Genomic DNA, 26719 nt, shown 5'->3' on the forward strand with positions numbered 1-26719 from the left:
GTGCCGTTGTCAGCGCTGTAAACACTAGACTGACACCAGAAGACTGAAGCCACCAAGCTGATCGTCCACTACCTCTGCTCCATGTATCAGGGCAGAAACAACAATCTGCGGCAGGTGAGTCTCAGTCAAAACTGCACTGAATGTGTCATTGAACGTTCCTGACCAAACACTGACACAGATGTCTTCTCTCTTTTTTATTATCAGCCCATGGAAGTCATTCCTATTCTGGAGAGTTTTGGAAACGCCAAAACAATTCTCAACAACAATTCCAGCCGTTTCGGCAAGTACCTCCACATTCACATCCTCCAGTGAGTCCATTTACTGTAACCTCCTACCAAAAGTCTCTAAGTTACATTTTTATCTTTTTGATGCTTTCACTCTCCAACGTCACCTCTGTTTGTAATGACAGTGGGGTCGTTGTCGGAACATCTCTGTCCAAATATCTACTTGAAAAGTCCAGGGTTGTATTCCAGGTGAGAAGTTTGTGTCAAAGCTGTGGAATCCTGCAGTTTACAGATTATTTTATATTATATATTCAGTGTGACAGGTTTTCTTTCCCTTTAAGGCCACTAAGGAGAGGAATTACCATGTGTTCTACGAGCTGCTGGCAGGGATGAATGAGTGGGACAAACAGGAGCTGTACCTGCAGGGAGCAGAGACCTACTACTACCTGAATCAAGTAAATCACATCACCCACCGTCACTTAGCTGTCATATGATGTTTCCCTCCTGTTTATGTCCAGAAACGTGTCTTCTTCCACAGGGTGGTGCCTGTGAGCTCAATGGAAAGCAGGACAAACATGACTTCCTCATTTTGGTCCAGTGCTTCGAGACCATTGGACTCCATGCTGACCAGGTCTCGACCATCTGGGCCATTCTGTCCTCCATCCTGCAACTGGGCAACATCTGCTTCAGCTCATATGAGGTATTGAGTGGGTTATCCTGGCTGAACTTAGCCTCTAGTCGGTTACATATATATATATATATATATATGTTTGAAACATAAACAAATTACTTTTTTAACACAAGGCTGTCGAATGTTACACCAGTGATCCCTTGCGGCGCAGGTACACAGCTGACCACAGGAAACGGTGCGTCAGAACTTCAGATATCAACTCCGTGGAGCGACTATTATTTATTTTAATAAAGTTTGGCGTGTATATATAGTTGGAAATACCATGGTATTTACTAACCGCAGCCTTGGACCGGAAAACGAAGACAACTGCTTTATTTTCCTTCATACAAAACGTCACAGGAAGTAAAACTAATCCTTCAGCGTAAGAGCGATGCACCAATACCTTAATTATTGAACTAGTATGGATACTTACAATGTGTTTAATCTCATCATACAATTCAACTAGGAGCTGACGTTTAGAAAGAAAGAAGAAAAAAGCGCGACTGTAATTGATTTTCCCATCGATGATTCTGTTAGCGATTCCGAGGTCTAATTGAATGCTTGACTACGCACTTAGCCCAACTATCTACACCTGACCTACCACAGCCGCGCCTTTCAATTCTGGCTCGTCGTGATGGGAAGACCGACTCTTTTTATTGATTCGAATCTTTGACTCTCGAACAGTAAAATGAACGAGTCGTGAACGAATCTTGAATTCATCATTTCATTCGTTTTACTGCAGGTGGCGCTTTAGCCCTATTGTGGGCGTTGTAAAGAAGGCTGCGGTTCTCCGACACTAAATACTGAAGGCAACATAGTTTGCTTCCGCTGAGCCGAGCTCTTCCACGTGACAAATGAAACGAATCTTCGAGAACGAAGCGAAAGATTAGTTCACAGAGAATTATCCGTTCATAGTGATTAGTTCACAGCGAAAAATTAGTTCACAGAGAATGATTATTTCACAGTGAAAGATTAGTTCACAGTGAAAGATTAGTTCGTTTGCAATGATAGATTAGTCCACAGTGAAAGATTAGTTTGCAGAGTAATTAGATCGTAGTGAAAGATTAGTTCACAGTGAAAGATTAGTTCGCAGAGAGTGATATGTTCGCAGTGAGTGATTTGTGAGTTCAATATGAACAAATATTTAATATGACTCGGGAGTCACGAGTCATATGAAAGATTCGTTCATTTCGAACGAATCACTCGCGAACGACACATCACTACTGGCTCGACAAACGTGCAACCAATTTAGCCAAGATGCGGGTCACACCGGGACAAGCCTCGTTTCCTGAGTTATCTTGGGTTTCCTTATTGTACTTTTGTGCATATTTCTTTAAAAACTTTTGTACCGTTTGTGTCACACTTGGACTGTCACTTTGTTGTTTTGTTTCAGAGCGAGTCCTTTGAGGTGTCCCATATCTTCAGTGAGGCTGAGACCAGGAGGGTCGGTTCTCTGCTGCAGATTTCTGCAGAGGCTCTTCAGACCGTCATTACACACAGAGTCACAGTCAGTCACAACCATTTAAGCAACAGTCTTCTCTGGGTTCTTTTTCATATTACTCTCAATGTACATCCATGTGATTTCTGCAGGAGACGACGTATGACAGGATCTACTGCCCCCTATCAGTGGAAAGTGCCATAGAGTCCCGGTAAGAAAAGGATATTGGTCCTGTTCAACTATTTGAATATAACAAGATTAAAAGTCAAGATTACAGTGACGTTGTTTTCTTTCTACATTAGACTGGTTCTTAAAGTTTGTTTTTAAATATTAGACTCTTTTTATACGATTTTCAAATAATACCACAGGTAGATAGTTTCTTTAAAACCAGTCTGTTCTCTTGAGTACTGTAGTAATAATCCTCTAAATATTATTGTTTAAACTTCTGTTGACCAGTACCAGTGTGTCCTCATGTCTTTGACCTTTCTGACAGTGATGCCATTGCCAAAGCTTTATATTCAGTCTTGTTTGACTGGCTGCTGGAGCAAATCAATGAGTGGCTGAGTCCAGCTGAGATGGACAGCACAGTCGGGATTCTGGACATCTACGGGTTTGAGGTGTGACTCCCAAATTCCAATCTTGAAACTTACCGTGACATGTTGTGATCGATGCTGAAATCATTGAATTAATTTTTTTTTCTCCTAAAAGGACCTGGAGGTGAACAGTTTCGAGCAGCTGTGCATCAACTTTGCCAACGAGCAGCTGCAGCACTTTGTCAACAAGGCAGTGATTTCTCAGGAGCAGGTCAGTTAGTCGGAGGCCTGATCAGCTCACTTTCTCTTTTTCTAAAAATGACCATCTATGTCGGGATACTCTGTGTACACTGCAGGAGGAGTACGCAGCAGAACAGATACAGTGGTACTCCATGCCAGTCAAGAACTTTCACTCCTGTCTTGAGCTGATCTCCTCCAGGCCCCAAGGCATCCTCCGTATCCTTGACGACCAGACCTGCCTCCCTCAGGTATGGACAGAAACGCACTAAAGAGAAACATTTACATGCCGGTGCTTGCAATAAAAAATATAAATACATACATGTATTCCATATTCTCTGTGACAGGCCACCGACCACACCTTCCTGCAGAAGTGCCACTATCACCATGGTAACAGCCCCTACTATGCCAAACCCAAAAACCCGCATCCAATCTTTACTATTTATCATTATGCTGGAGCTGTAACTTATCAGGTACAACAAAACCCCATATGTAAAGTGGCAGCTTTTTCTGTAGCGTGATATAAATGTACATTATACTTGATATTTTATAGGTCCATAATTTCTTGAATAAGAACCATGACCAGTTCAGGACAGAGGTGGTGGAGCTTTTTGCCAAGAGTCAGTTAAAGGTAATAAAAATTGAAAAACATACTGAATCAGAAGAAAGCCCTGTGTCGTCCTCATGTGAGTGGTGTTCCTCAGATGGTTTCAGAACTCTTCAGGAAGGTTCAGGATGCTTACATCCAGCAGAGGGAGCTGGGCTGGAGAGGGCGAGGCCTCCGCCATCAGACCTCCACCGTGGCCTCACACTTCCTCCAGTCTTTGAATGAACTCACCACACGCCTCAACAGGTGTCAGTCACTCACCCGCCTTCGGTTCTGCAGTCACATGACGTACAAATAAAACCAAAGACGTTGTCAACCTGTATCTGCCTTGTCTTTCACTGCCAGGTGCAAAACGGTGTTTATCCGCTGTGTGAAGCCGAACTTCATCAAGGTAGAGCTCAGTGGTTTCACATTTTAATGTCCGGACATTCAACCACCGTATTGTGATGTTTGACATTTTTACGTTTAGCTTCCTGGTATTTTTGATGTGGACTATGTGTCAGAGCAGCTGAGACACGCAGGAATGATGGAGACCATCCACATCAGGAAAGAGGGTTTTCCCATACGGATTGCGTATCCCTACTTTGTTGAAAGGTTTGGAAAATATTCAAATCGCTCTGGTCTGCGTCGGTGTTATTACCATCTTTTTCAATTGTTTTTGTTCTATCTACTTTGGACGACATCTTAACTTGTATCATTTCATTTTAAACCAGCTGTTTCCAACCTTTGTAGATGTGACCTCATTTATGTAGACATTTTTAATAGCTGTCACGTGCAGTCACATGATCACAGCCAGCAGTCCAGATGTGCCACCTATATTTAGGTGCTGCATTTTATTTGAACTAAATCTATAATCATGACTAGTTTGTTAAAGATTGTGTGTGTGTGTGTGTGTGTGTGTGTGTGTGTGTGTGTGGGTGTGTGTGTGTGTGTGTGTTTGTGTGGTGTTTCATCCATAATTAAAAAAGTAATAGGTTGAAAAAATATTTTCATCAGTATTTTTTTTTTTTAATTATTAATCAAAACATTTCAGTTGACTGCATTTAAATTTCAGGCAAACCCAAGTGGGGTGGCGATCCCAAGGTTGAAAACCCTGTTATACCTTTAACTAACATTTGGTCTTGATTTCTTTTTTATTCCGTTTTATTTGATGTCAATCCTCATCTGACTTGCTACACTTATACAGTATATTTTGAATTAAACTTTACCATCCAAAATGCAAAGTTTAGCAATTAAATAATCAATTAACCAACAATCTGGTGCTTGCCTTTACTTTGAGTCTCACAGTCTTCTATTTGATCTTTTATTCTTGATTCTGTTTGTGATTTAATGTTTTAAATTATATTAACTTTATCCATCCACATTAAACAATTTGTGATGTTTGTTTTGATATAATAATTGACATTATACTTTCTAATATATAAGGTGCACAGATACGTGTTATGTAAAGCCATTGTTGCTTCTCTCTCAGATATTCAGTTCGGCGGAACCAGCGTGTGGCCGAGATGTCAGACCAGGAACAGACTGTAGCTCTCCTGGAGACAGTTGGTGCAGAGAAGGAACACTACAGACTGGGCCTCTCCAAGGTCTCTGTCACCTGCCTCATTACGACTCCTGTGTGAAATGGTGTTGTTTTGCTCATATTTGTAGTGTTGGACATGTTTATGTGCCAGGTGTTCCTCAAGGAGTTCCTGTACCAGCAGCTGGAGGACAAGTGGACCAGCACTCAAACCTGGGCTGCTGTCACCATCCAAAGGAACATCAGAGGGTTCCTCTGCAGGAGGAACTTCAAGTTCTTTAGACAGAAGGCCATCATAATCCAGAGTCACATTAGAGGACACCAGGCCAGGTACACAGAGTACTGCACCACAGTCTGAATGGTTCTAATAATTATATTTGTCCAAATTAAATGACGCAAATGACAGTCGGCATTATTTGGAAGTCATTAACAGTTGAAGCATAGTTTGAATGGTATTGAACAAACTTCCCTATAAGTTTTTTTTTTTTTTTCAAAAATATGAAACTTAAATGCTCTGTTCCAAATCATTTTGGACAACAGTACAACAAACATTTTCTAGGTTGTGATGAACAGAAAACGGTCAAGAAATGCAGAAAAATGTTTCCTAACAGGTTGAGATACATTTTACCCTAAGAACTCCACGCCATGAGTTTCTCTCCTTTTGTTGTGACGTGGGAAAGCCACGGTTCTTCTTCCCCATAATTTTGGCCCAAAACATGACTCCGCCTCCTCCATACTGACATCACACCCTTGTTAGGACCCCAGCCATACACTGTTCCATCCATCTGGACCATTCATGGCTGCACAGCATTCATCTGATCTACAGTATTTGTTGCTCAAGTTCAGTGGATGCAAGAATTGTGATGCTGTTATTAAATAAAGGGACCGATGTTGAAATGAAATGAGGCCTGTTCAGGTGTTTTGGTTGAAACACAAATTCAACAAATGACCATTTTCTGTTCTTTACAACCTATAAAAAATTTTGAAACGATGTGTGTGTAATATTTTTTTTTCATTTAAAAAAAAAAAATAAAAATAACTTATCATTGGGAGGTTTCATTCAATAATATTCAAATTCCAATCCTGTAGCAGGATGAGGAAACATGGGAACTGGAGGGGGTTGGCACTATATTCATCAACTGCTACTTTGAAAAATCAGACCAAAATATCTGGAGTGTAGAATGATGGTTGGCGTGGTAACAGCATCAGCGTTACAGTGAAACACCTGGATATATGCTACTATATAAAGGAACTAACCCTAATGCTGTAAGCCAAATAAAATGAGGGATCTTCTAAAGCAGCTTGGGGCATCCATCATGTTGACCCCCACACTAACCTCACCATGACCCTAACCTTAACCGTGACCTAGTCCTAGCCCATACTAGAAACCAAGCCTCCATCCTAACCCAAAGAACCTTAGCCCTAATTTAACCCCAAACTCTGACTAACCCTTCACCTTACCCCCAACAGCCAGTGGTGCTCTATGGGGCGGCAGGTGGAGTAAGGACGATACCCAAAAGGGGCCCAAAATGTGTTTTTGGATATTATGTCAGATGTGTCACAATAATAAATAAATGAAACCAGTTTTTTGTTGGTTAGTCTGTGACATGAGGGGAGGGTGGAGGGAGGTCATATCCTTGCATGGAGCTCAGAGTTCTCCTTAATCCTATTTGGTTAGCCTGACTTAGTTTGGCGTCATCTATCTACTGTATCTGAAGGCTGTGTGTTGCTACCCCCTGTCTTCCTCCAGGAAGTACTACAAGCGCCTGAAGCAGTCCTTCACTCAGTTCTGGGCAGTGATGCTTGTAACTAGAGACACGGTGAAAAGACGACACTGGAGGAAGGTAAATATGAACATACATGTCCTCTCTGACTGGGGTTTCTTTCTTTTTTGTCACCTCATGACAAATGAGGTGATGAGTTTGATGAGTTTGCTGAGCTGTAAACCTTTGCTCTCACTGAGCTTTGTGAAAGACAAATGAAGAAAGTCAGACTAAAGATGATGGAAATGGATTTCTGAAGGAAATGTCACCTCAGTGCTAACACACCGAGGGGTTTATGTATTTAAATACTCACTAGGAAAAGAAATCTCTTATCGCCCAATAGTCATCACGCACGCACGCACGCACGCACACATTGTACTCACACCCCAGTCACTCCTACCTGGACTTCAGTCCCTGACACTGAAATTTGAAGCAGCTCGAGTTCCACCTCCTGTAACCTGTTCTCAGACTCTGAGGGTGGACAGCTACAGACAGGTAGGCTGCTCCTGTCTCTGTGAGTGCAGTGACTGAGGCAGAATGTCTTTTTAACCAGTAGAATGGACCTGTTTTATTTATTCAAACTACCACACTTTGTCATTGTATTTGTCTCAGGTGTTTCACAGTCAGTGTATTTACTACTGTGGTTTTATGAGGCCTGGACTCTGAACTGTTAGTTTGGATACAGGAGGGTTTGAAGACTGGCATCAGTCTTGTTTTTTTTATTTAATCCAAATCCAGTCAGTGGTCACACTGAGAGCTAAAGGAAATTTGTGTTTTTCCTGCTGTGTAAATGATTGATAGAAGACAGTCAAGTTACCTGAGGAAGGGTTTTTATTTTTATTTACTGTTTATTTACTGATTGTGTAGCAGAGTGTAATCAAAAAGTGTTTCATTAATCCTAACACAATTATACTTTAAATTTAAAAATCACAAAACCATTAGAAATGACCTGTAATGAAATGGTTAGACTGTGTGGTTAAAGGTACGGGCGTTTGTTGTTGTTGTTTGTGTTGATCACACAAGTCGTGTTGTTGCTCTACACACACCTTATATTGGTGTGTTTTGGTGGGGTCACAGTGAACATATCATAATCAGTGGGAGTGTGTTGGTGTGTTTGATGAGCATCAGAGGTATACTTGGTAAGTCAGTCATGATTCCACTCACGTGGCCGTAGAACAGGGCGAGGCCTTCTGTTAGAACCCACTCTGGATAATGAAGTAATATTTGCACATAATTCTCTAATAGTGTTAGCTTCTCATCTGGGCTATGATTTGGAATCACCATGGCATAAAAGATGTGTGTCAGTCTGGACTTTTGGACCTTCCTGATGTATTATAAATGGGTGGGGTCACAGTCACCTGGGTGTTGTTGGAGTATATAACAGAATGTGACTCCAAGAATAGAAACACACTGCTCACCTTCGTTCGCTGGTTATGGGTGTGAGACAGCGATCCTAAGCTGAGCAGCGAATACATGTGTTATAGGCTGGCAAAGAGTAAATTTGACTTGATTTATTTCACCTTCATTTTAGGAATTTCATGAAAAAGGCAAAACACGTGTGACGAAGAACAGGACTGTGTCTCCAGGAATGGTAAAACAGCACACATTACAGGGAGCGGGATAAAAAGTCAACTCTTTTCTCTTCCTGTGACTGTTGTGAAGTGTTGACTTCATGTTGTTGTTCTGACTGACAGGACGTTGGACGGTTGGAGATCCCAGCTGAGCTGTCGGCCAGGCTGCGCACTGCAACAGGTTGGCCTTAAACTCTCCACTGTAGCAGCACTACAAACTTTCATTTTTGATTCGAGCCCACTTCTTTTTTTTCGCCACCAGGGCGGCAGCATTTGCCAGAGGTCACAGAAGCTGTATCTCCACATGTGAAAGCAAAACACAGGCTCACTCTGCCTCTGGATATAGACAGATACCCCTTCTCTCGCTATGCCAAGTCTGTTTTAAGGGTGAGTACGTCCCCTAGTGCTTATTTTTGGAATTAAAACATCTGTCATCTGTCAAATGACATCTGTCATTTTTTTTAAATGCATTTCCTTGAAACAGTTAAATGACCTTCTGCGGACTTGAAGCCAAATGTAGAGCAAACAAAATCATGTAAAAGCCCATAATGGTCCACAGTACAATTCTAGAGCAGTTCCTGTTTGAGACAGTGTCCTTTCAGCTGTAAAAGAAGAACCAAACCTAATTTGATTTTCTTGTCAATCTTAATTTTTGATCTGTGAATGTTCTCAGGACACATGGTGCCAGCCTCAGGGATACCCCCTGCAGAGGCCCCTCACCTCTGTGGAGCCAGAAGATGCCAGAGCTGCCCTGGAGATCTACAAACTGGTCTGTAGAAGTGACACGGCTGCAGGAGAACTTCACGTCTTCTCACTCAGCCCGTTTCTTCTTTAAATTATTTTTCTCCGCAGATCATGAGGTTAACTGGTGAGATCGATCTCAGCAGCAGGCAGGAGCAGATCCTGGGCAACTACATCATAGAAAGGGCCCAGAGTCGACCAGCGTTGAGGGATGAGGTTCTGGCCCAGCTGGCCTACCAGATGTGGGGCCTGCAGGAGGAGGAGAGGAGCCTGAGGGGCTGGCTGCTGATGGCCTGCTGTCTCAGCGCCTTTGTCCCCTCGCCAACACTGGACAAACATCTGCTGAAGTAGGTGCTACACATGGGTTTCTGTTGTTAAATAACAGCCATTAGTAGAGAGTGAAGATGGAGTAATGATTTATCTTTGCACAGATTAATCCACAGAACACGGAGATTAGTGGCTCAAAAAAGCTTTGTTTTCAATTTAAAATAAAAATCCTAATCTACTATTGGTTTAAAACAGGTGTCCAGAATTTTTCTGGATACCTTGGAGCCAATACACTTAAATAAAATAAAAAAATTAAACTCATAAATGGTTGGGATGACTGACAGTTATTTCACTCTCAGTTGATATCATGGTACTATTTATCTTTGTTCCTCACAATTTTGGAATCCTGTCTTGGGTCTGATTGGACGGTTGGGCATACCGGATTTGGCCTGCGGCCTGCCAGTTCATTATCACTGGTTGAAGTTATCACTGCTATGTTACACATAGTATTTGAAATACATGTCTGAAGTTGTGTGAAGATGGGGTGACCAGAAGGTTCTAGGTCGTTGCCACCTGGTCCCTAAATACCAGACGGGAACTCTGGTGGTAAACCTCTGCTGAATCAGTGTAGCGATTTAGTGACCCCCGCTGAAGAGACAAGCTGAGAGTCCAACTATCAGTTTTTTTTCCCACACCTGTGAAGGTACGTGTCAGACCATGGACCAGGAGACTACCACTCACTGTGCCAACACAAACTGCTCAAATCCATGCAGCTCCCCGCTCCCACGTCACGTGTTTACCCTCCCACCCAGCTGGAGTGGACTGCCAATCAAAGGAAGGGTGCCATGCTGCTGGAGGTGCACACCTTCAACGGTAAGATGGACAGGAAACAGGTGGGGGTAAAAAAAAAAGTTGAATTTATAAAGAGCGTTAATAACATTGGTCCAACGTGGACACTTTCAGACGAGGAACTGACCACTGAGGTGGAGTCATGGACCACTGGTGAGGAGCTGGCCTCCTGGCTTCTCACTTTCAGGTAGCGACCCACTTTCAGACGTGTTTTTTCTAAATGCTACTTCCTGTAGCGGTGACAGATGATCTGATGAATGCTACACCTGCTGTGTTAGAGGTGTGACAGAGGCAGCTCAGGGCTGGTCTGTGTCTCTTTTGACTGATGACGGCTGGTCTGATCTGGCCGGCTCCGACTTTGTCATGGACCTGCTGGGAGAAGCTGAAGCAGAAGTGTCGCCACCTATAGGAGCAATGGCAAACACTGACTACCTGTTCAGCCACAGTGACAGGTCTGGGTGTTAATTACTGATAAAATCACATTTTTTCCGCTCTTGTATTAGCACCTCTCAGTCTGTCCTCGTGTTCCTCCAGGTCACCAGCTCCAAACCCAGATCATTTCATCCCACCAGCTCCTCCAGTTCAGGCTCCTCGACTCTCTGCTTATGACGGAGGTAGGTGGTTTGTGGTTTTAACTTCTGGAACGTTCTAAATATGCTTCATGATTCTGGATGAAGAATTAGTTTCTTCATAATGCTTTATATAAAAGTTTATTTAAGACGTCAATCACATTTCAGGCCGTGGGCGACAGATGGCTGCCTACGTTGATGACTTGTTTGATCCTGTCCTCGACCAAGGACCTCCGGTCAGTGACATCCAGGAATCATTTATCACTACTTTAGTATTTACTGACTCTTCACCATCTAAAAAGGCCACATAAACTAAAATCTTTCCCTTTTGTTCAGCAAAAAAGGACAAGGAACTTTGAGACCTTTACATATTTTTCAACTAATTTCCATTAGTTTACAATAAACCAATATGACATTAATTTTCTTTATTCTAGGATAGTGATTGTTGCTGGTTTAGTTCTTTATGTTGCTGCACCAAAGACTTTGATCCATACAGAGCTCTGACCGTTACTTCACAGACTGTTACTGATTGTGTGTAGGATATGGACACAGTGGCCATGTTAAACCACAGGATGAGGGGGCGAGGGGGGGTCGGACCCATGCACCCGGGCATGTATGGAGCTGGTAGGAAAACATAGTTTTCTACACAAGCATCAGTTTTCACCACTGTCCAGATGATGATTCAAAAACATGAATAAAAATGAATGAACACTGTAATGGGATGTTTCTGTGTGTATTCAAGGTGTGCCGATGACCATGCCAACCTATCCAATGGGTAAGTAGACAGTGATGTCATAGATAAAGAAGCAGGAAATCTTTTTTTTTTTTTTTTTTAAAATTTGTTTATTTTCATTTTTTTTTTTCTCTGCGGGAATGCCTATGAGTCCTACAGTGCCCAGCTTTGGTGCAGCTCCCATGATGCCAACCATGCCAGGTAACTGTTTGACCACACTGTAGTGACTCTTTTAAATGTGATTTAAAAAAAAGAAGACAATCTAACCTGAAATGTTCATTAAAAATGTTTTTTTTTAATCTTAGATAATAAAAAACAGGGGAAAAGTTCTCAGTAGGTTTAATATTTGAATGATGCACTCAGTTTGTGGACAAAAGTAGTAATTTATATTATTATTATTATTTTTATTTTCATTAGTGTTGCCTGAATAATTTCACACTTCCTGTGTGTGGACTATGCTTTACTGTAATTCAAAGGTCAAGAGGCCCTCCAGTTTATTAAACAATGGAACAGAGTTTTGTCGTAAAATTTAAGCAAGGCTTTAAAAGGTTGGTTGTTATTTAACCTGCAAACCTGCCAGATTACTCTGTGGTAACGGTTCAACAAACCGATGAAAAGATTCTTTCGATTTTAATCCCACACACATCAGGCAGTTTCAAGGTGTTGTTATGTAGAACCCATATGTAGACCTCATATGTAGAACCCATATGTAGACCTCATATGTAGACCCCATATGTAGACCCCATATGTAGACCTCATATGTAGACCCATAGCATTAATGACCAGTTCTAGGCATGTTCTTAACATTATTAAATCTAACATATCTGACCGGACTATAATGGCTGTGCACGCAGCGATGATGATGCCCCAGCCCACCATGCCTGTTGCCCCTGCTGTTGACCCAGTGCAGGCAGCAGCAGCAACACAACAAGCCCTCATCAACCAGCAGGCCTTTCTCATGGTCAGACAAACGTTTGTCACACGTAAGGTTCACTCTGCCGCCATATCGTTCAACCCCTCATCCTCCTGGATGTGCCGCACACACAGGCCCAGCAGATGACCATGGCGGCCATGAATCTGACGGAGCAACAGCTGAAGGATCAGAAGAAGAAGCAGGAGCAGGAGCAAAAAAAGAAGGAGCAGGAGAGAAGGCAGAGGGAAGATCGGGAGGAGGAGAGGCTGCGGAGACGCCGGTCTGAACGACGCAGCGGGGAGCGCTCTCCATCACCTGCCCCTCGTTCTCCATCACCTCCGCCTGTTCGTCCCAAATCGCCTGCGAAAAATCGTTCCTCTACCGACAAACCACCGGAACCACATGTAAATATGTTTTTGGCTTTTTCATTGTCTTTTGTCCCAGTAACACTACCTGCAGGGGAGGTGGTGAAATGTAATCCTAAAAATGAATCCAAAATGTTTATTTCTGAGGTTAATTAGTTAGCCATTAGATAGTGATTTGTTATTTCAGTCTTTAGAATCACATCTGTACTGTGAACATTTGGAGGCTGTGAATTGTTGGTGAAACGTGTTAATAAATCAGCCTGTTTCTATATCTCTGCATGTGAAAAATAATGTCACTGTTTCTGTTCACCTGGGTAAAGGTTGTCTCACTGCCAGAGGGAGGCCTGCAGTCAACAGATCTGACTAATCTGCATACTTTTGAAGAGAAGAGGGAATATTTCCAAAGGATGGGTGAGCTGACAGAAGAAGAAACTCTGAAACAGGACAGTCCCACATGGAGCAACACCGTCTCTCTTTTTTTGTCCCTCAGGCCTCCAGCCGCCTCCAGAGGAACTGAAACCCCAAAGGCGTAGATCGACCCGCTTCACTCCACCTAAACAGGAGGCACCACCACCAGCATGTCCTCCACCACCACCGTCTCCCCCAAAGCCTGAGGGTAAAATCAGAAACTAAAAGGCTTTTAAAAAATAAAATCTATAGATGTCAGTTTAAAGATGACCTTGATTTATATATCTGGTTCAAATATACTTTCTACCTCGTAGTTCCGGAGGTAAAGGCTCCCAGTGAACCTCCTGTGAAAGAACCAGAACCTCCAATGCCCAAGCCCTCTGAGCCTCGACCTGAGCCCACGTCTCATATCAGAGACATCATCAGGCAGTTCAACAATCGACCCCCACCGGAGGTCAAGCCCTTCGAGCCCGTCCGGTCAGTGTCGCTGCTCTTATCATTTGTGAGTGCTCTTGTTGTGAGACAACTTTACATTCCCCTGGTCCTCTCTGCAGGCACACTCCAAAACATTTCGTAAAAAGGGGGGACCCCAAACAGGAAGCACTGGACAAACTGAAAAATGTGGCACCAGTGGCAGCACACAAGGTGGGAGATGGACACACACACACACACACAAGTCCAAATATGAGAGAAATACGTGAAAATTACATGTTGTGCTCATTTATATTTTTATTTTTCATCTGAACAGGCTGTCAGTTTCATGACTATAAAATATACACTGGCAGCGGCCATTTTATTAGGTTCATCATCAGCACCAGGTTTTGTCTAGCTGCCTTACTTCATCATGACAGAAAATTGGAAATTGGAGTTTACAGACCTGTAGTGACATCATACCTGCTGCAGATTTGTCAGATTTATTGGAGTATTTTTCCCAAAAGACACTACAACCTGGTTAGAAGTTGGAATCTAACAGTTTTTACTAAAGTTTTTAGTTCAACAACAAGACACTAATTATAAACTGTCCAGCAGGGTTTCTCAGGAAAAATCCCAGTTGACCATTAGTTTCTTGAAAATGTCAAACAACCATGCTTCCAACAGAATCACTTAAATCACCTTTCTTTTCCATTTGAACACAGTGTCAGAGTAGGTCTATTTACTAACTGAAATGCTTTGAGTTGCCATGAGACTAGCTCATGTAAATTGTTAAAGAATTGTACCTAATGACATGACCAGGGCAGTGATGTTGTCATTTGGTCACAACAAAAAAAAAAACAGTTTTCTAATTGTAAGATAAATCAGTTGTTTTTCTGTTTGGAAGCCACTGAGTGGCACTATAGAGGCCTCAGAGATTTGGAGGGAAGTTGAGAAAATCCAAATAAAATTGTTCAATTTTCTATTTGAATGTCTGAATCCTTTTTTGGGGCAACAGCGTGTCATCTAAATTCCACTGTCTGACTTCTCACTTTCTGTTTTACACACAGGCCAAAAATGTCCCACCTCCACCACCAGCAAAGCCCGCCAATCCTTTGCCCAAGAGTCCGCCATCACCTCCGTCAACCAGAGGTCCTCGGTCCATTTCCAAAAACATGAGGCAGAAGCAGCTCCCCCTTGAGGAACTGTTTGGATCTCAGCGCTCCTCAAACCCACCGTCTATTCCACGCAGCAGCCCGTCCCCCCCTCCCATGGACAACGTTTTCCTGGAGGACATCCCTGAACCTCCACCCATGGAGGCTCCGTCCCTGAATGGTTGACGCTGACATTGTGTCATTTTGGATATCTTTGCAAAATATCAAAATAGATATTGTTCTCCCTTTTTTCTTTAGCACATGTGACATCTCCCTGTGTTCTGTCTTTGTTTTGTTTTAAAGATGTGATGCCAGAGGACGACCACATTCAGACCAAGCTCCATCGCTTTTCAGCAGGTGTTTTTTTCTCTTACTCCAACATGCCGGGAAAACTGTTCATGAGAAAAGAAGTAAGAAATAAATGCACGGAAACACAGGAACTCTATGAGGGGAAAACAGAATTATTTTTCAATGTGATCTAAGAAACACCTCTAACAATCAGTAAAGTTCGACACATGGGCTTTGACTTAGACCCCATGATATTGTTAATCGATGCTCCGTGGTTTGTCTGCCTTCAGGTCTTCTATCCTAAAGAGATGTTCAACCAGCCCTACATCCTCAACCTGCTGTGTGAACAGGTTTGTTGTTTTTAGCTTCATGTAATTGACTTTATTGGTGAACCAATCTATTAAATATTCTCATTGTGTGTGTGTGTGTTCCAGATAATGAGGGACGCGTACTCTGACAGCTGTGTGAGGATCAGCAGAGAGGAGAGGAGGAAGATGAAGGATCTGCTGGGTGAGTTTTGTCATGGACATCCCACTGGAGGCTCTTGCACTTTATTTCCTGTGTCAAAAATCTTAGATATCATTTTTTAAAGATTTATTTTCTCTAAGTTTTGCTGTTTGCACACATGCTCAGCAAATTTCAACGTGGGGACGACCATCAGCACCATTGAAGACGACAACATGAAGAAAAGGATCGTCATCGCTGCACGAGACAACTGGGAGAACTACTTCAGCCGACTGTTCCCTGTGATGGTGAGACAGGCGGAAACTGGACAAATAAGAGTCAGGGGTTGGGGGGGGGAGGGGTCAGAGGGGCATTTCCATTCAGGTAGTCCACCTGGTTCCTGATTCCAGGTTATACTGTATCTGTTCCACATCATCACCAACGTACTGTGTGGTTCCATAGTCCGGCCATTATCACGCCTGCCTTACACATTCCTCCCAGAGGAACCACTTACCTGTTTTTCCGGAACATCTGTCTTCTTCTCTGGGTTTTAATACCTGGTAGCGCCCCCGTGTGCAGATATGTGAAACTGCCTCTTTCTCTTTTGTGGCGTTTTGTTGTTGCAGTCGGACAGTGGTGACGCTCAGCTCCTGGGGGTCTCTCATCGTGGGATTAATTTCCTGAAGATCATCAGAGCGTCGGGCATCAACCCCAAACATCTGCATCAGCTTCGAAGTTACAGGTGCTGTAGACGCAAAGCAATTGTCCACACATGAGACGACGTAATCGCTCACTGTCACATGACCTCTTGTAAAGTTGGAAGACTTTTAGAAATGTTTTATACCGACTGCGGTGTTTCTTACACATGTTTTTCACCCAGGTCTGTGTGAATGTAGTTTTGCAGATTTGCTGTCAGTGAACCTCCAAAGTTCAGACAAAGTGGAGCTGGAGCTGAAGAATGAAGACCTGGTCCTGCAGTCCTCCAGAGCTCCTCAGATCACTGCCATGATCCAAATATTCCTGCGGGAGATCATCAAGGTTCACACTTCTTTATAATTGGCACCAGTAACTGTTTTTGGTTTTAGCGCCACCTTGTTATCCTGAACATGCTTGTTCTGTAGAACTCTGGTCACGTCGTTGCCCTGAAGAGTTTTGTGACAGATGACAAGAGTCTGCTCACCTTCGAAAAAGGTGACATCATCAAACTTCTGCCCATGGACGCAGTTCAGCCAGGTGAGAGATTCACATGGATTCTGGGAAATGTAGTCATTGGCTCTTTATTGTTAACATTGATGTTGTCTCATCATCATCACACCCATCTTAGTCTCATTCTTATTCTTGTTTTTTTTTTCACTTTTATCACTAAAACTCCTTCAAATGAATTCTTTTTGGGACATCTTACTTGACTACTTGTGCTTTCAGTACTCCCTCTTGTTTGAATTCTGCTCCTTCTACTACTACTGCTACCACCACTACTTTTACTTCTTCTACTCCTGTCAACTTTTCGTTGTCTTCCGTCTCTAGTGTACCAATGCATCATGAGTCGGTTACAAATCGATACAAATCAATGACAATTCCCATTTGTTGAAATGAACCACAGCAGTTTGACTTTTAATCAGGGCAGGTAAATGCTGTTGTGCAGTGTTTATTTTGGTTGACCCCTGCTCCGACACTAACTAACAGTAACTTTGTCTTTGTTCCACCAGGGTGGTGTTTTGGTACCACCGGAGGACGCTCGGGTCTTTTCCCAGAGGAGCTCACTCAACCGTCTGCAGCTCCAGACTACCACGGTTTTTACCTGGAACGGAGAAACACCAGGAGGAAAAGCATGAGGTTGGCCAAATCTGCCAACGCAGCCCCGGCCATGGCTGCAGCAGACACGGTCGCGGTCATGAGCTCTGTACCGGGATCCATGGAGAACTCAGTTCAGGGGTCTGTCAGCGACATGGAGGTCCTCACACCCATGGTGAAATTTGCGATGAAGTACTTCAGGTATGAGGGTGAAATCCTAATGGTGTTGGTGTCAGGTTGTTGTGGTCACTGCAACAGGTTTTTGTTGTTGTTACAGGGTGGGAGCGTCATCTGGACCAGCCAATGGGAGGGACGTAGCACTGTCAGTCCGACACACTAAGGTGAGGCAGAGTTTAATGTGGATTTACCTGTGATATCTTTGGTCATGACTGAAATCTATGCTTTTGTATATGTATATGTTTGTCACAAACTGTTTAAACTATATTAATAATATTTATCGTGTTTTACAGCTAACTTTAAGCTATTCTCTTATTTGCTTTTTGTTTTGTTTTTTTGCATATTTGCTGTTTTTGTGCTATTTTAGCTAATGTTTCTGTATTTTAAGAAACTTTATACTTTCTTTAAATATTGTAACTAACTAAGTCAGTCTGCTTAACTGAGATGCAGCTAAAACCTAGCCTTAATAACTCTTAGCTGTCTTTTAGTAAAAATAAATCCTCTTTTCATCTATGTTTTATGGATTTTGTTTGTATTAGTTGCTAATTTCTCACTTCTTAGCGCTAACCTTAACCTACTTCTGTTCTTTTTTTAAGTAGAATGATCACCTTGGCTAGGTAGCAACACTGTTGTCTCACAAAATGTATTTGCTTCTTGTATCCTGCAAACAGGATTTTAGGACTTTAGCTTGTTTTATGTCACATATTTGTTTGTTGATAGTTTGAGGCCACTGTGTTAAGACAACATCAGTAATTGGTTACAGGTAAAGCCAGTCTAATATAATCCCATACGTGATCCTGTTCCCTGTTCTCCACCTGCTCTACCTCACTGACGACTAACCACAACAAAGGTCATCAGGCGTCTCACGCACAGGCATCAGGATTCTCATGTTTCCTTAATGAAGTTCTAAAGAAGTTTCCAACACACTTCAGTTCAAAGGGGGACAGGCATGTCACCAGGACTAGTTAAATAAATTAGACTGGCCCACTCACTGCACTGCTTTCATTTTGGTCGTCCAGTTTCCCATCCAGGAGTCCCTGATTCTGTACAACGACCCTGAACTCAACGAACTGTCCGTTCAGTGCTTCATGAGTGAGTGACTCCACTACAATATCAGTCAGTAAAGACTTAGAAGGGAATATTCCACTCTGGCTTTAATTCATCTCTGTCCCTGCTCAGATGTCATGCAGTTCATGGGCGACATTCCGCTGCAGCCCAACATGACCCAGGCAGAGTGTCTGCGTCACATCCTGCTGGTGAGTCTGCCGTCAAACTGTGTTTCTGTGGATAGGTGACAGTAGAAACAGAAGTGAAGGGAAGAATGTCTCTGTTCTGTTCAGATGGGGAAAGAGAAGGAGCTGCTGAGAGATGAACTCTACTGCCAGGTCATTAAACAGTGCACCAACAACCAGAACAAGTGAGTGAATGGATTTGTAAACAAGGACGTCAAAAATCACAGATTGGCATTAAGGACACATTTACTGAAGTGTTGTTTGACATGTTTAATGTAAGACACAGCTGTCAGTTAATTCAGATTATAATCAGATTAATCACAGGTCAATTACAATACATTTATCAGACGCTTTTATTCAAAGCGACTTACAATTTGAGTCAGTCAAACAACAATCAAGCTACAGTAAACATACAAAAATACATAAGTAATAATAAATAGTAAAAGTACAGCTATAGTCATAGGTCATAGAGTAAGAAGAATAGTACGTCAATAAGAGCAACTAATTAATGAAGGTAAATTGACGTTGTAAAGATAAACAGTGGCATGAAGAAAGATGAGGAGTAATGATGGGAAAAGACAAAGTCAAGAAAATCATTTTTTTCTGATTTGTCGTTTTTCTTACCAGATCCAGTTGCACTCTGGGCTGGCGTCTGCTCAGTCAGATGACAGGATTCTTCTTCTGCTCCGGGACCCTGCACCCTCACATCACACAGCACTTTCACAACATCTCTGAAGACTACGAACATTCACACCAAGGTAAGAGGAGCTGGAGATGATGCTCTTGTTGGCCACCACAATCTTTGACTGCTGTATTTGTCATTATAGAAAAATAAAATAAAAAAATAAATTTGTACTATATTGATCCCATATTTGGGAATCGAACCCAGGACACACTGCTTCCAAGGCAGGCGTGCTAACTGCTACACTATGGAATCGACTCTAGGGGCGCTAGGCTAACCGTTAACTAACTGCCCAATAAATCAGGAATGACCTTTTTTCCAATGATATCATGTATTAATTCTTTACTGTCGTCACTGTGTCTATGACTTTTTTATCTGGCTAATTATGTTTTTAATTTACTAACTATAAGTGTAACCAGATGAGTGTTTTCTTTGAACTTTGTGTAACATTTTTTCCCTAATTTGTTTTGTTGTCATATTTGCTAATGTTTTTTTCATGCTAATATGTACATATTTTGAGTAACATTGTTTATTGTTAGCCACTTTTAGCAATTCCTGGATTTAAGTCCTTCTGACTTTTCTAAGAAATGATTTCCTACAAAAAATGTCTGCAGAGTTTGCACAACTGTGTCTGGACAACCTCAAACGGTCCCTTACTCACGGCTGTCGTCGAACCCTCCCCTCAGAATTGGAGACGACTGCTGTGTTGGTAATTTTAATAGACTTTTCTGCAGCGATGTGCTGTGAACAATGCTTATTCAGTGTTGTGTTTGTACTGTGATACTCTGATCCTCCACAGACTGGTAACAGCCACCGACAGATTCCAGTCAGGTTCATGATTCAAGGGGATTTATCTGTCAAGATTGACATCACCAGTGTATGTGTTTTTTTATTATTTAATTCCGCGTTGAAAGTTCTTATTTTGCCTGTTATTACTAACTCCGGTGTAATGCGGCTCTAGATGACGTCAGACGTGGTTAAAGCGATATGCAACGAAATGGGCAGTACAGTCCCCACGGAAGCCAGAGATTTCACCCTCCTCTCCTGCAGACAGAAAGGTAAAATCCACCACAGCTGCTTTGAAGTTCTGAATTTTCAGAGGGGTGACTTTTACCTCACTGTCCTTTTAGATGGACTTGTGCGTCCGCTCCATCCTCAGGAGTATCTGTTGGACTTTCTGAACGACGATGACTCCAGTCATTTGTACCTGAGGAGATTTCTGTGGAGAAACGCTCTCTTCTTTGTGAATGACCTTTACACAGAGGTCCACTACCAGCAGGTGACAGGAATGGTTGTTAGCAGCCAATATTATCAGTTGTGTCATTGACACGGACTATAAAACCATAACCGCGTGGCCTTCTGTCTCTTTGCGTGCGTAGCTCCTGGGTGACTACCTGAACGGCCGCGTGTTCCTCCCTCCTACTGCTGACAACTCTGCATTTTTCAAGCAGATTGCAGAGTTATCAGCTCTGCAACACCTGGCCAAGGGACAAGGGACTCAGCCGTCACCGTGAGCTGCTCAACTTTGATCACAAATAAGTTTCCAAATGTTATGATAAAAGTGTACTTATTGTTTTATGTGATCAATCACAGGTTAGCTGTGGGTGGATCCTGAAGAAGTAGTTGAAATAGATTATAACGCTGAAATATGAGAAAACATTTTTAGTAAAAGGGCATATTGATGTAATGTTTCATCTTTATTCTCATAGACGCATGACCTCAATGTCTTAATTGTTGCATTCTATCCTCAATCCCACCATAATACTGGCTCATAGACCATTCGGTTTGAAGTTAGAAGTACAGTGGAACCTCGGTTTTTGAACTTAATTTGTTCCTGAACGCCGTTCGTGAACAGTTTGAAAACTGAAACAGTTGCTCCCCTGTTCTTAATGATGGTACAAATGGACGACTTAGCTAAATCATACTGTAAAACCAGATCTGAAACACCGGCGCCATTCTCATGCTTCTGTATAATCTTTCTTCTTTTCTATTGTTTAGTGATTTATGGAATAAAAAAAAGAAATAGTGCAGAGCAAGAAATACTGACAAAAACAGACAACAGCGTTTATATCCTGAGCGTGGCTATACACCACGGGCTCAGTCACTCAATGATCACTTGCTGTGCACGTCATACTTTTGGCTTGTTCAGCAACCGAGTTATGCTATGACAACCAGGGCAATTTTTGGTTAAGAATTTGTTGGTGAACTGAATTGTTTGAAAAGGGAGGCATTCGCCAACTGAGGTTCCACTGTAATCGTTTGTTCAATTAGTCTGTCTACCACTATTGTACCACCAGAGGGTGACTCCTGCACCCCTGAAGAAGACAGGATTGAACCTTGACTTGTGTTTCTGTCAAAGGTCAGAGGTGTTGGAGTATGTGCCTTCACAATGGCAGCTCGGTGAGAAAGTACACGAGATCCATTCTCTTTGTTTGGGTCAAATTGCTGCCATGCCTCCGCTTAGACCGCAGGATGCCAAAATGAAATTCATCGGTGAGACAGTTTTTCGTTTTAAATTTCATTCACTTTCTTCTTTCTTTAAACATTATACTGATAATTACTGTAAATGTACCTTAACTTGTGATTTTCAGAGTTTATGACCCACATGAATTTGTTTGGCTGCAACATTTTCTTGGCCCAGAAGGTGAGCCAGCGTGGCTGCCCCTCCCCATGTGTGGTCGGCATCAACCAGCAGGCTGTGCTGTTCATTGACCCAAGGACACAGGTACATTTCACAGACACAGCTGTACCAATTTGGGTGTTTAATCCTGGGTTGGATTGGACAGTTTGGTGGGCTGGTTTGGCCCGCGGGCTGCCAGTTGATCACTGCTGTATAGTTTACTGTAAATTTGGAGTCCAAGTTGTTTTAAGTCCCGAGAATTTTAAGTCAATTGGATGGAAGAAAAAATCCCTCAGTGTTCAGTGCTTAAATGCCTCAAAGTCTCAACTCCTGGAGTACAATTCTTCAAACCACCAGTCTGAGAGTTTTTTAAATTCTTTTTCAGGAGAAAAGGTTCATGATTAACCTGCCAGAGATTAAGCACATGAGAGCCACTCGGCCTAAGAAACAAGGCAAACTGGGAATGGTCCACATCGACTATGGCAGTTCAGGACGTACCAAGAAAGTCACCATCACTGTCCAACAGGTAAGGCATCGTACATCCATCATCCTCAGATATCCTTCATTTAAAATGATAAGTAAAAGTAGATAAGTGTCTTTGTGCATACAACAGCAACAACATTGGCCAAAGTAAGATTTGATGATCTGTCTTTTAGGCCAAGGAGTTGTGCCACACCCTCGCACTGATAATGGAAGAAGTGGTCAGAGTACCGATCAAAAGTTCCGCTTCGAATGATCGTTAAACACGTGTTGTTTGAAGACACGTTTGGACGACCATTTCTTTGTAACATTTATTTAACCTAAACCAATTCTTACATGATATACCAAAATACTTTGTTGTCTAAAATCTAAAACCTTCACTGTGCCATGTCTTCATTAGTGGGTCATAATCTATAAAATAATATATTGCTGACCAGTTTACACAATGACAATCTGGTGTCTTTATAGAAAGAAAACAATGTAAAAGTGTCTGTTGAGATGAATGTATAATAAATAGTAATTTTTTTAAAACTGTTAATTAATTTAAATAATTTCCTGAAAATGTTAGTTCAGTTGAATTTGATTATTCCCAATTTTGTACCATTCATAGGCAATTGCAATGGTTTTAAGATTGTTGATTATTAGGCTAAAAGAAGTGACTTAAAGTAGCTTTGAATGAGTATTGTATCCTGAGTACACTTACTTTTAGTCATAGTAATAAATGGTGGTAATAAAAAGAAATACTCGAAAGATATATTGATTGATCAATTTGTATAATACAGTACTATCATTTGTAATGCAATTTGTAATGAATAAATATTTGTCATCAGCTAATGTGGAGTTGGTGTGTTGATTGTAGGAATGGACTTATATGGAGCCCCCCCTTATGTTTTGGATGAGTAATGCAGTTTCCTTTGACATACCTGGACTTCCTACGAGATGTACAGACGCGAAGGTATTGAATATGTGAAATGTGAGAAATACAGACCATTAGGGGTTGTTTCAGTCTTCAATGTAGTGTCCTTGCCCTTTTTGATGTACAAAATCAATAGTGTGTAAGTTGGACAGGCTAGTTGTCCTGACCTTCAGGTCAGATGTGGATTTGTTTTTGCGTATTATAGCCTTTTATTGTTAGTTTCTTCTTGTTATGCTGTAAAACATTTGATATAGTTGGAGTAAAATAATTTGTGGACAGACTGGAGGGCAACGTAAGTTAACCTTCGATATTCTTGTATGATACATTTTAGTCTGGACACTTTTTGTATTTTCTGCTTTTCCAGTTAGTTGAGAAAGCTACCTATGCCAAGGTGTGGCCACAAATTGTAATCTGGACTCGAATACAAGACAATGTCAACGTTGGTTGTTTAATGGGGCTAAAGAAAAGGTAAACCAGGAAATGACATTATCAACATATCTACATTTAATACAGTTTGTCAAGCGCTAAGATTTGTCAAGGGTAAAAAGGAGATACTTATTTTGTGAAGAAATTAAATCTGAAGTTACACAAGCAAATGAAGTACACTACCAGCACCCCAACGACAAAGACTAGGATGAGGTTAAGTCATCGTTGACACACATTTATCAGAAAATCCTGTGAAATGGGATGGCACGAAAAGTGAAAGAAAGTCAGTGTAGCCCTGTGAAGGGAAGTCCGACTGTACCTGGTTTCAGGTCTTCCAGCATGAACAGTGATGATTTTGAAGTGGATTCAGTACAACACAAAAATATGCTGTAGTTTAACAGGTACAATCATTTTCTACCAAAGTATGAGACAGGGAGGAGAAGGTGTAGAAACATTTGGGCAAAAAGACAATGGAAGTGAAAACCCCCAATGCTTTTACCAAAAACTGTAGCAGAAAAGAAATCATTTCATGCTCGATGTAAGCGTCCACACATTACTTGATTCTACAGACGACACAGACAGCACTGAGCGTTCTTAGACGACTTGCACATAATTCGTATACTATCCAGCAATGTTACAAAAAGTTGTAATTCAGCAGCTCCATTCGTCTTCATTTAGATCTGTCCATTTAGAGGCGGCCGAATTTGACGGACCTCACGTGACCCCAATAAAACCTTTGACTACTGTGCGTTCAGACCTTTAGAGTAAATTGTTCATACATTCAGCTAACTTGTAATTGTCTGTAACGGTGTTTGGTGATTGATATGCAAAGGATCGAATAGTAGTTTCAGTCTCGATGGGAGAGAAATCGTAGATGATCGTTCTACCTTCTTTACTGGTGAGTATATTTTTTAATTACCTTTGTGTAAAACTTGCATACAAACTAGTGTTCCTTGAGGAGACGGGCATATTGTAGGGGTGGGAGGGTGTACATAAAGAATCCGGCAAATGCTCCATTTCTAGGAAGAAAAATCCATGAAATACTGGAGTTGATGCACACTGGTGTGCAACGCTGATGCTTTCCAAGAGTAGTGGCATTCAAAGAAGTGGCGATTAGGATAGTAAGGACAGAAGAGACCTGAGAACTCGGTTAAGCAGAAGAGTCAGGCTCGTAATACTAGAACAGCATGGCAGAATTGAAGAAAAAGAATCTGCGTAAGATGGGGCTCAAAAGGAAAGAGAAGGCTGTGAACCGTGACAGAAAGTTGGAGCAGGTGGTCTTACAGCAAAGGTGAACGTCGGGAGGAGGTGTAGGTGACCACCGCTTCTCCCCTACTGTATTCCGTTGTTCGGCCTTTCCTGCAAAGTACGTATCCAGGCAAGGGGGTGATCTGTTGTCAGGAGTCCTTCATTGTCCATTTGCTGTGTTGATTTTAAGGATACAGAAAAAAAGGTTGTATGGGGCTGTCCTGTCAGTAATCCTCCACCCAACCGTTCTCCTGGATGAAGGCATCGATGACTTCCTTCATGGCCAGGTTTGGGATCAGCTGGTCCTGGGTCAGTGGACTCCTAGTAACTGGATCAAAATGACCCACTCGCTGTAAACAGAAGTACAGAACATGTTTGGTATCAAGATGTTCCTAGTTGTAGTCGATAGATATTGAACATTAAAATGTGGTCTTTTAACCTGTAGGTGCTCTTCAATGTCCTTCCGGTCGTAGGTGATACCACTGGGGGTAATGCAGGGTTCCCTCATCAGCTCAAAGCTGATCTTTCCACACAGGTAATCTGGGATTTCCCGCTTCTGAGGAAACAAGAACAAACACAAAGTAGGTGTCATAATATCGTTGAGTCCTTTGTTTTTGTATGATATTTTCATAGATGTGTTTGTGAACATAAAAGCTAGATAGACAGATAGGGAGATTAGATAGATAGATAGATAGATAGATAGATAGATAGATAGATAGATAGATACACGGATGGACGGACAGACAGATAAGAGTTTAAAGTACAAACATCCTCTGCAAATGTATCTTTTGCATTCAGAGTCACTGTACAAAGTCATTTCTGCAAATACACAAAATACCCTTGACTTGGGCTCTCTGACTCTGTCTGATTATTGCTTCCACACTCAACAAAGTCACTGTCCATCCATTACTGCCAATTTACACAACAACCAAGTCACAAGACAAACTCATACAGGAGGTTGTGACTTGGCCAACATTTTGATGCTTAAACGTACGCTCTGTCCACCGTATAATGCACATGCACACTTACTTTTCTCTTCTCATCCACCTCAGCAAACAGCTCCTCCATCTCCAGGAGAAACTTCTCCTAAGTAGGACACAAAGTTATTACAAAGTTTCACAAACAACTCAACAAGTCCAATGACTCCATATTACTAGACATTACAAAAACATAACAACAAAGCATTCCACAAAAACCTACATGTTTTGATGCAATCTTGGCAGAATCTCCTCCATTCTGATTGTCATCCTGCTTCTCCTTGTTCTCCTCAAGTTCTCTGTACACAACAAAACAACAACAATTACACACACACACACTTTTGCATTTTGTGTCAACTTATTACATGTCAAGATATTGATTTTTTCCTTTGATTTTAAACCAAAATATCTACATAGAAGCATGTTTTGGGGCATTCTATCACATTTTAAGGCATTTCGGGGACTT

General features: G+C 41.9%; 2 protein-coding genes across 3 annotated transcripts; one reads left to right on the forward strand and one right to left on the reverse strand.

The window, feature by feature from the left end:
- Positions 1–44: 44 nt before the first annotated feature.
- myo15b (myosin XVB) lies at positions 45–24250 on the forward strand. 2 transcript variants are annotated; one of them, XM_008314375.3, is made up of 60 exons: positions 45–114; positions 205–308; positions 410–473; positions 566–679; positions 763–924; positions 2288–2401; positions 2485–2543; positions 2826–2949; positions 3041–3136; positions 3222–3353; positions 3450–3575; positions 3656–3733; positions 3807–3955; positions 4055–4100; positions 4179–4303; positions 5181–5295; positions 5383–5558; positions 6979–7072; positions 8523–8582; positions 8686–8743; positions 8825–8949; positions 9236–9331; positions 9415–9650; positions 10274–10443; positions 10534–10606; positions 10698–10871; positions 10954–11033; positions 11157–11224; positions 11528–11612; positions 11731–11763; positions 11860–11922; positions 12576–12682; positions 12769–13038; positions 13320–13410; positions 13490–13615; positions 13722–13884; positions 13962–14052; positions 14889–15153; positions 15276–15382; positions 15551–15610; positions 15695–15770; positions 15894–16012; positions 16331–16446; positions 16601–16742; positions 16826–16937; positions 17411–17696; positions 17773–17836; positions 18692–18764; positions 18852–18928; positions 19013–19089; positions 19532–19662; positions 20201–20295; positions 20386–20463; positions 20548–20644; positions 20717–20865; positions 20966–21096; positions 21946–22079; positions 22178–22311; positions 22592–22732; positions 22863–24250. In XM_008314375.3, exons 1-60 carry the CDS (start codon positions 82–84, stop codon positions 22947–22949), a joined length of 6831 nt encoding a protein of 2276 aa, XP_008312597.3. In that variant the 5' UTR covers positions 45–81; the 3' UTR covers positions 22950–24250. The 2 variants fall into 2 exon arrangements, with proteins under 2 accessions (XP_008312597.3, XP_024913435.1); XM_025057667.1 differs by lacking the exons at positions 18852–18928; positions 19013–19089; positions 19532–19662; ... (7 more) ...; positions 22592–22732; positions 22863–24250 and having other exon boundaries at positions 18523–18763.
- On the reverse strand, positions 24032–26628 carry LOC103381902 (STIP1 homology and U box-containing protein 1). Its single transcript, XM_025057672.1, has 4 exons — positions 26477–26628; positions 26306–26362; positions 25716–25832; positions 24032–25626 (listed from the first exon to the last, which is right to left on the reverse strand). Exons 2-4 carry the CDS (start codon positions 26342–26344, stop codon positions 25501–25503), a joined length of 282 nt encoding a protein of 93 aa, XP_024913440.1. The 5' UTR covers positions 26345–26362; positions 26477–26628; the 3' UTR covers positions 24032–25500.
- Between the last annotated feature and the right edge of the window lie 91 nt (positions 26629–26719).

Source organism: Cynoglossus semilaevis, chromosome 8 (genome assembly GCF_000523025.1).
Source record: "Cynoglossus semilaevis isolate Cse_v1.0 chromosome 8, Cse_v1.0, whole genome shotgun sequence".
In the NCBI taxonomy this organism is placed as follows: domain Eukaryota; kingdom Metazoa; phylum Chordata; class Actinopteri; order Pleuronectiformes; family Cynoglossidae; genus Cynoglossus; species Cynoglossus semilaevis.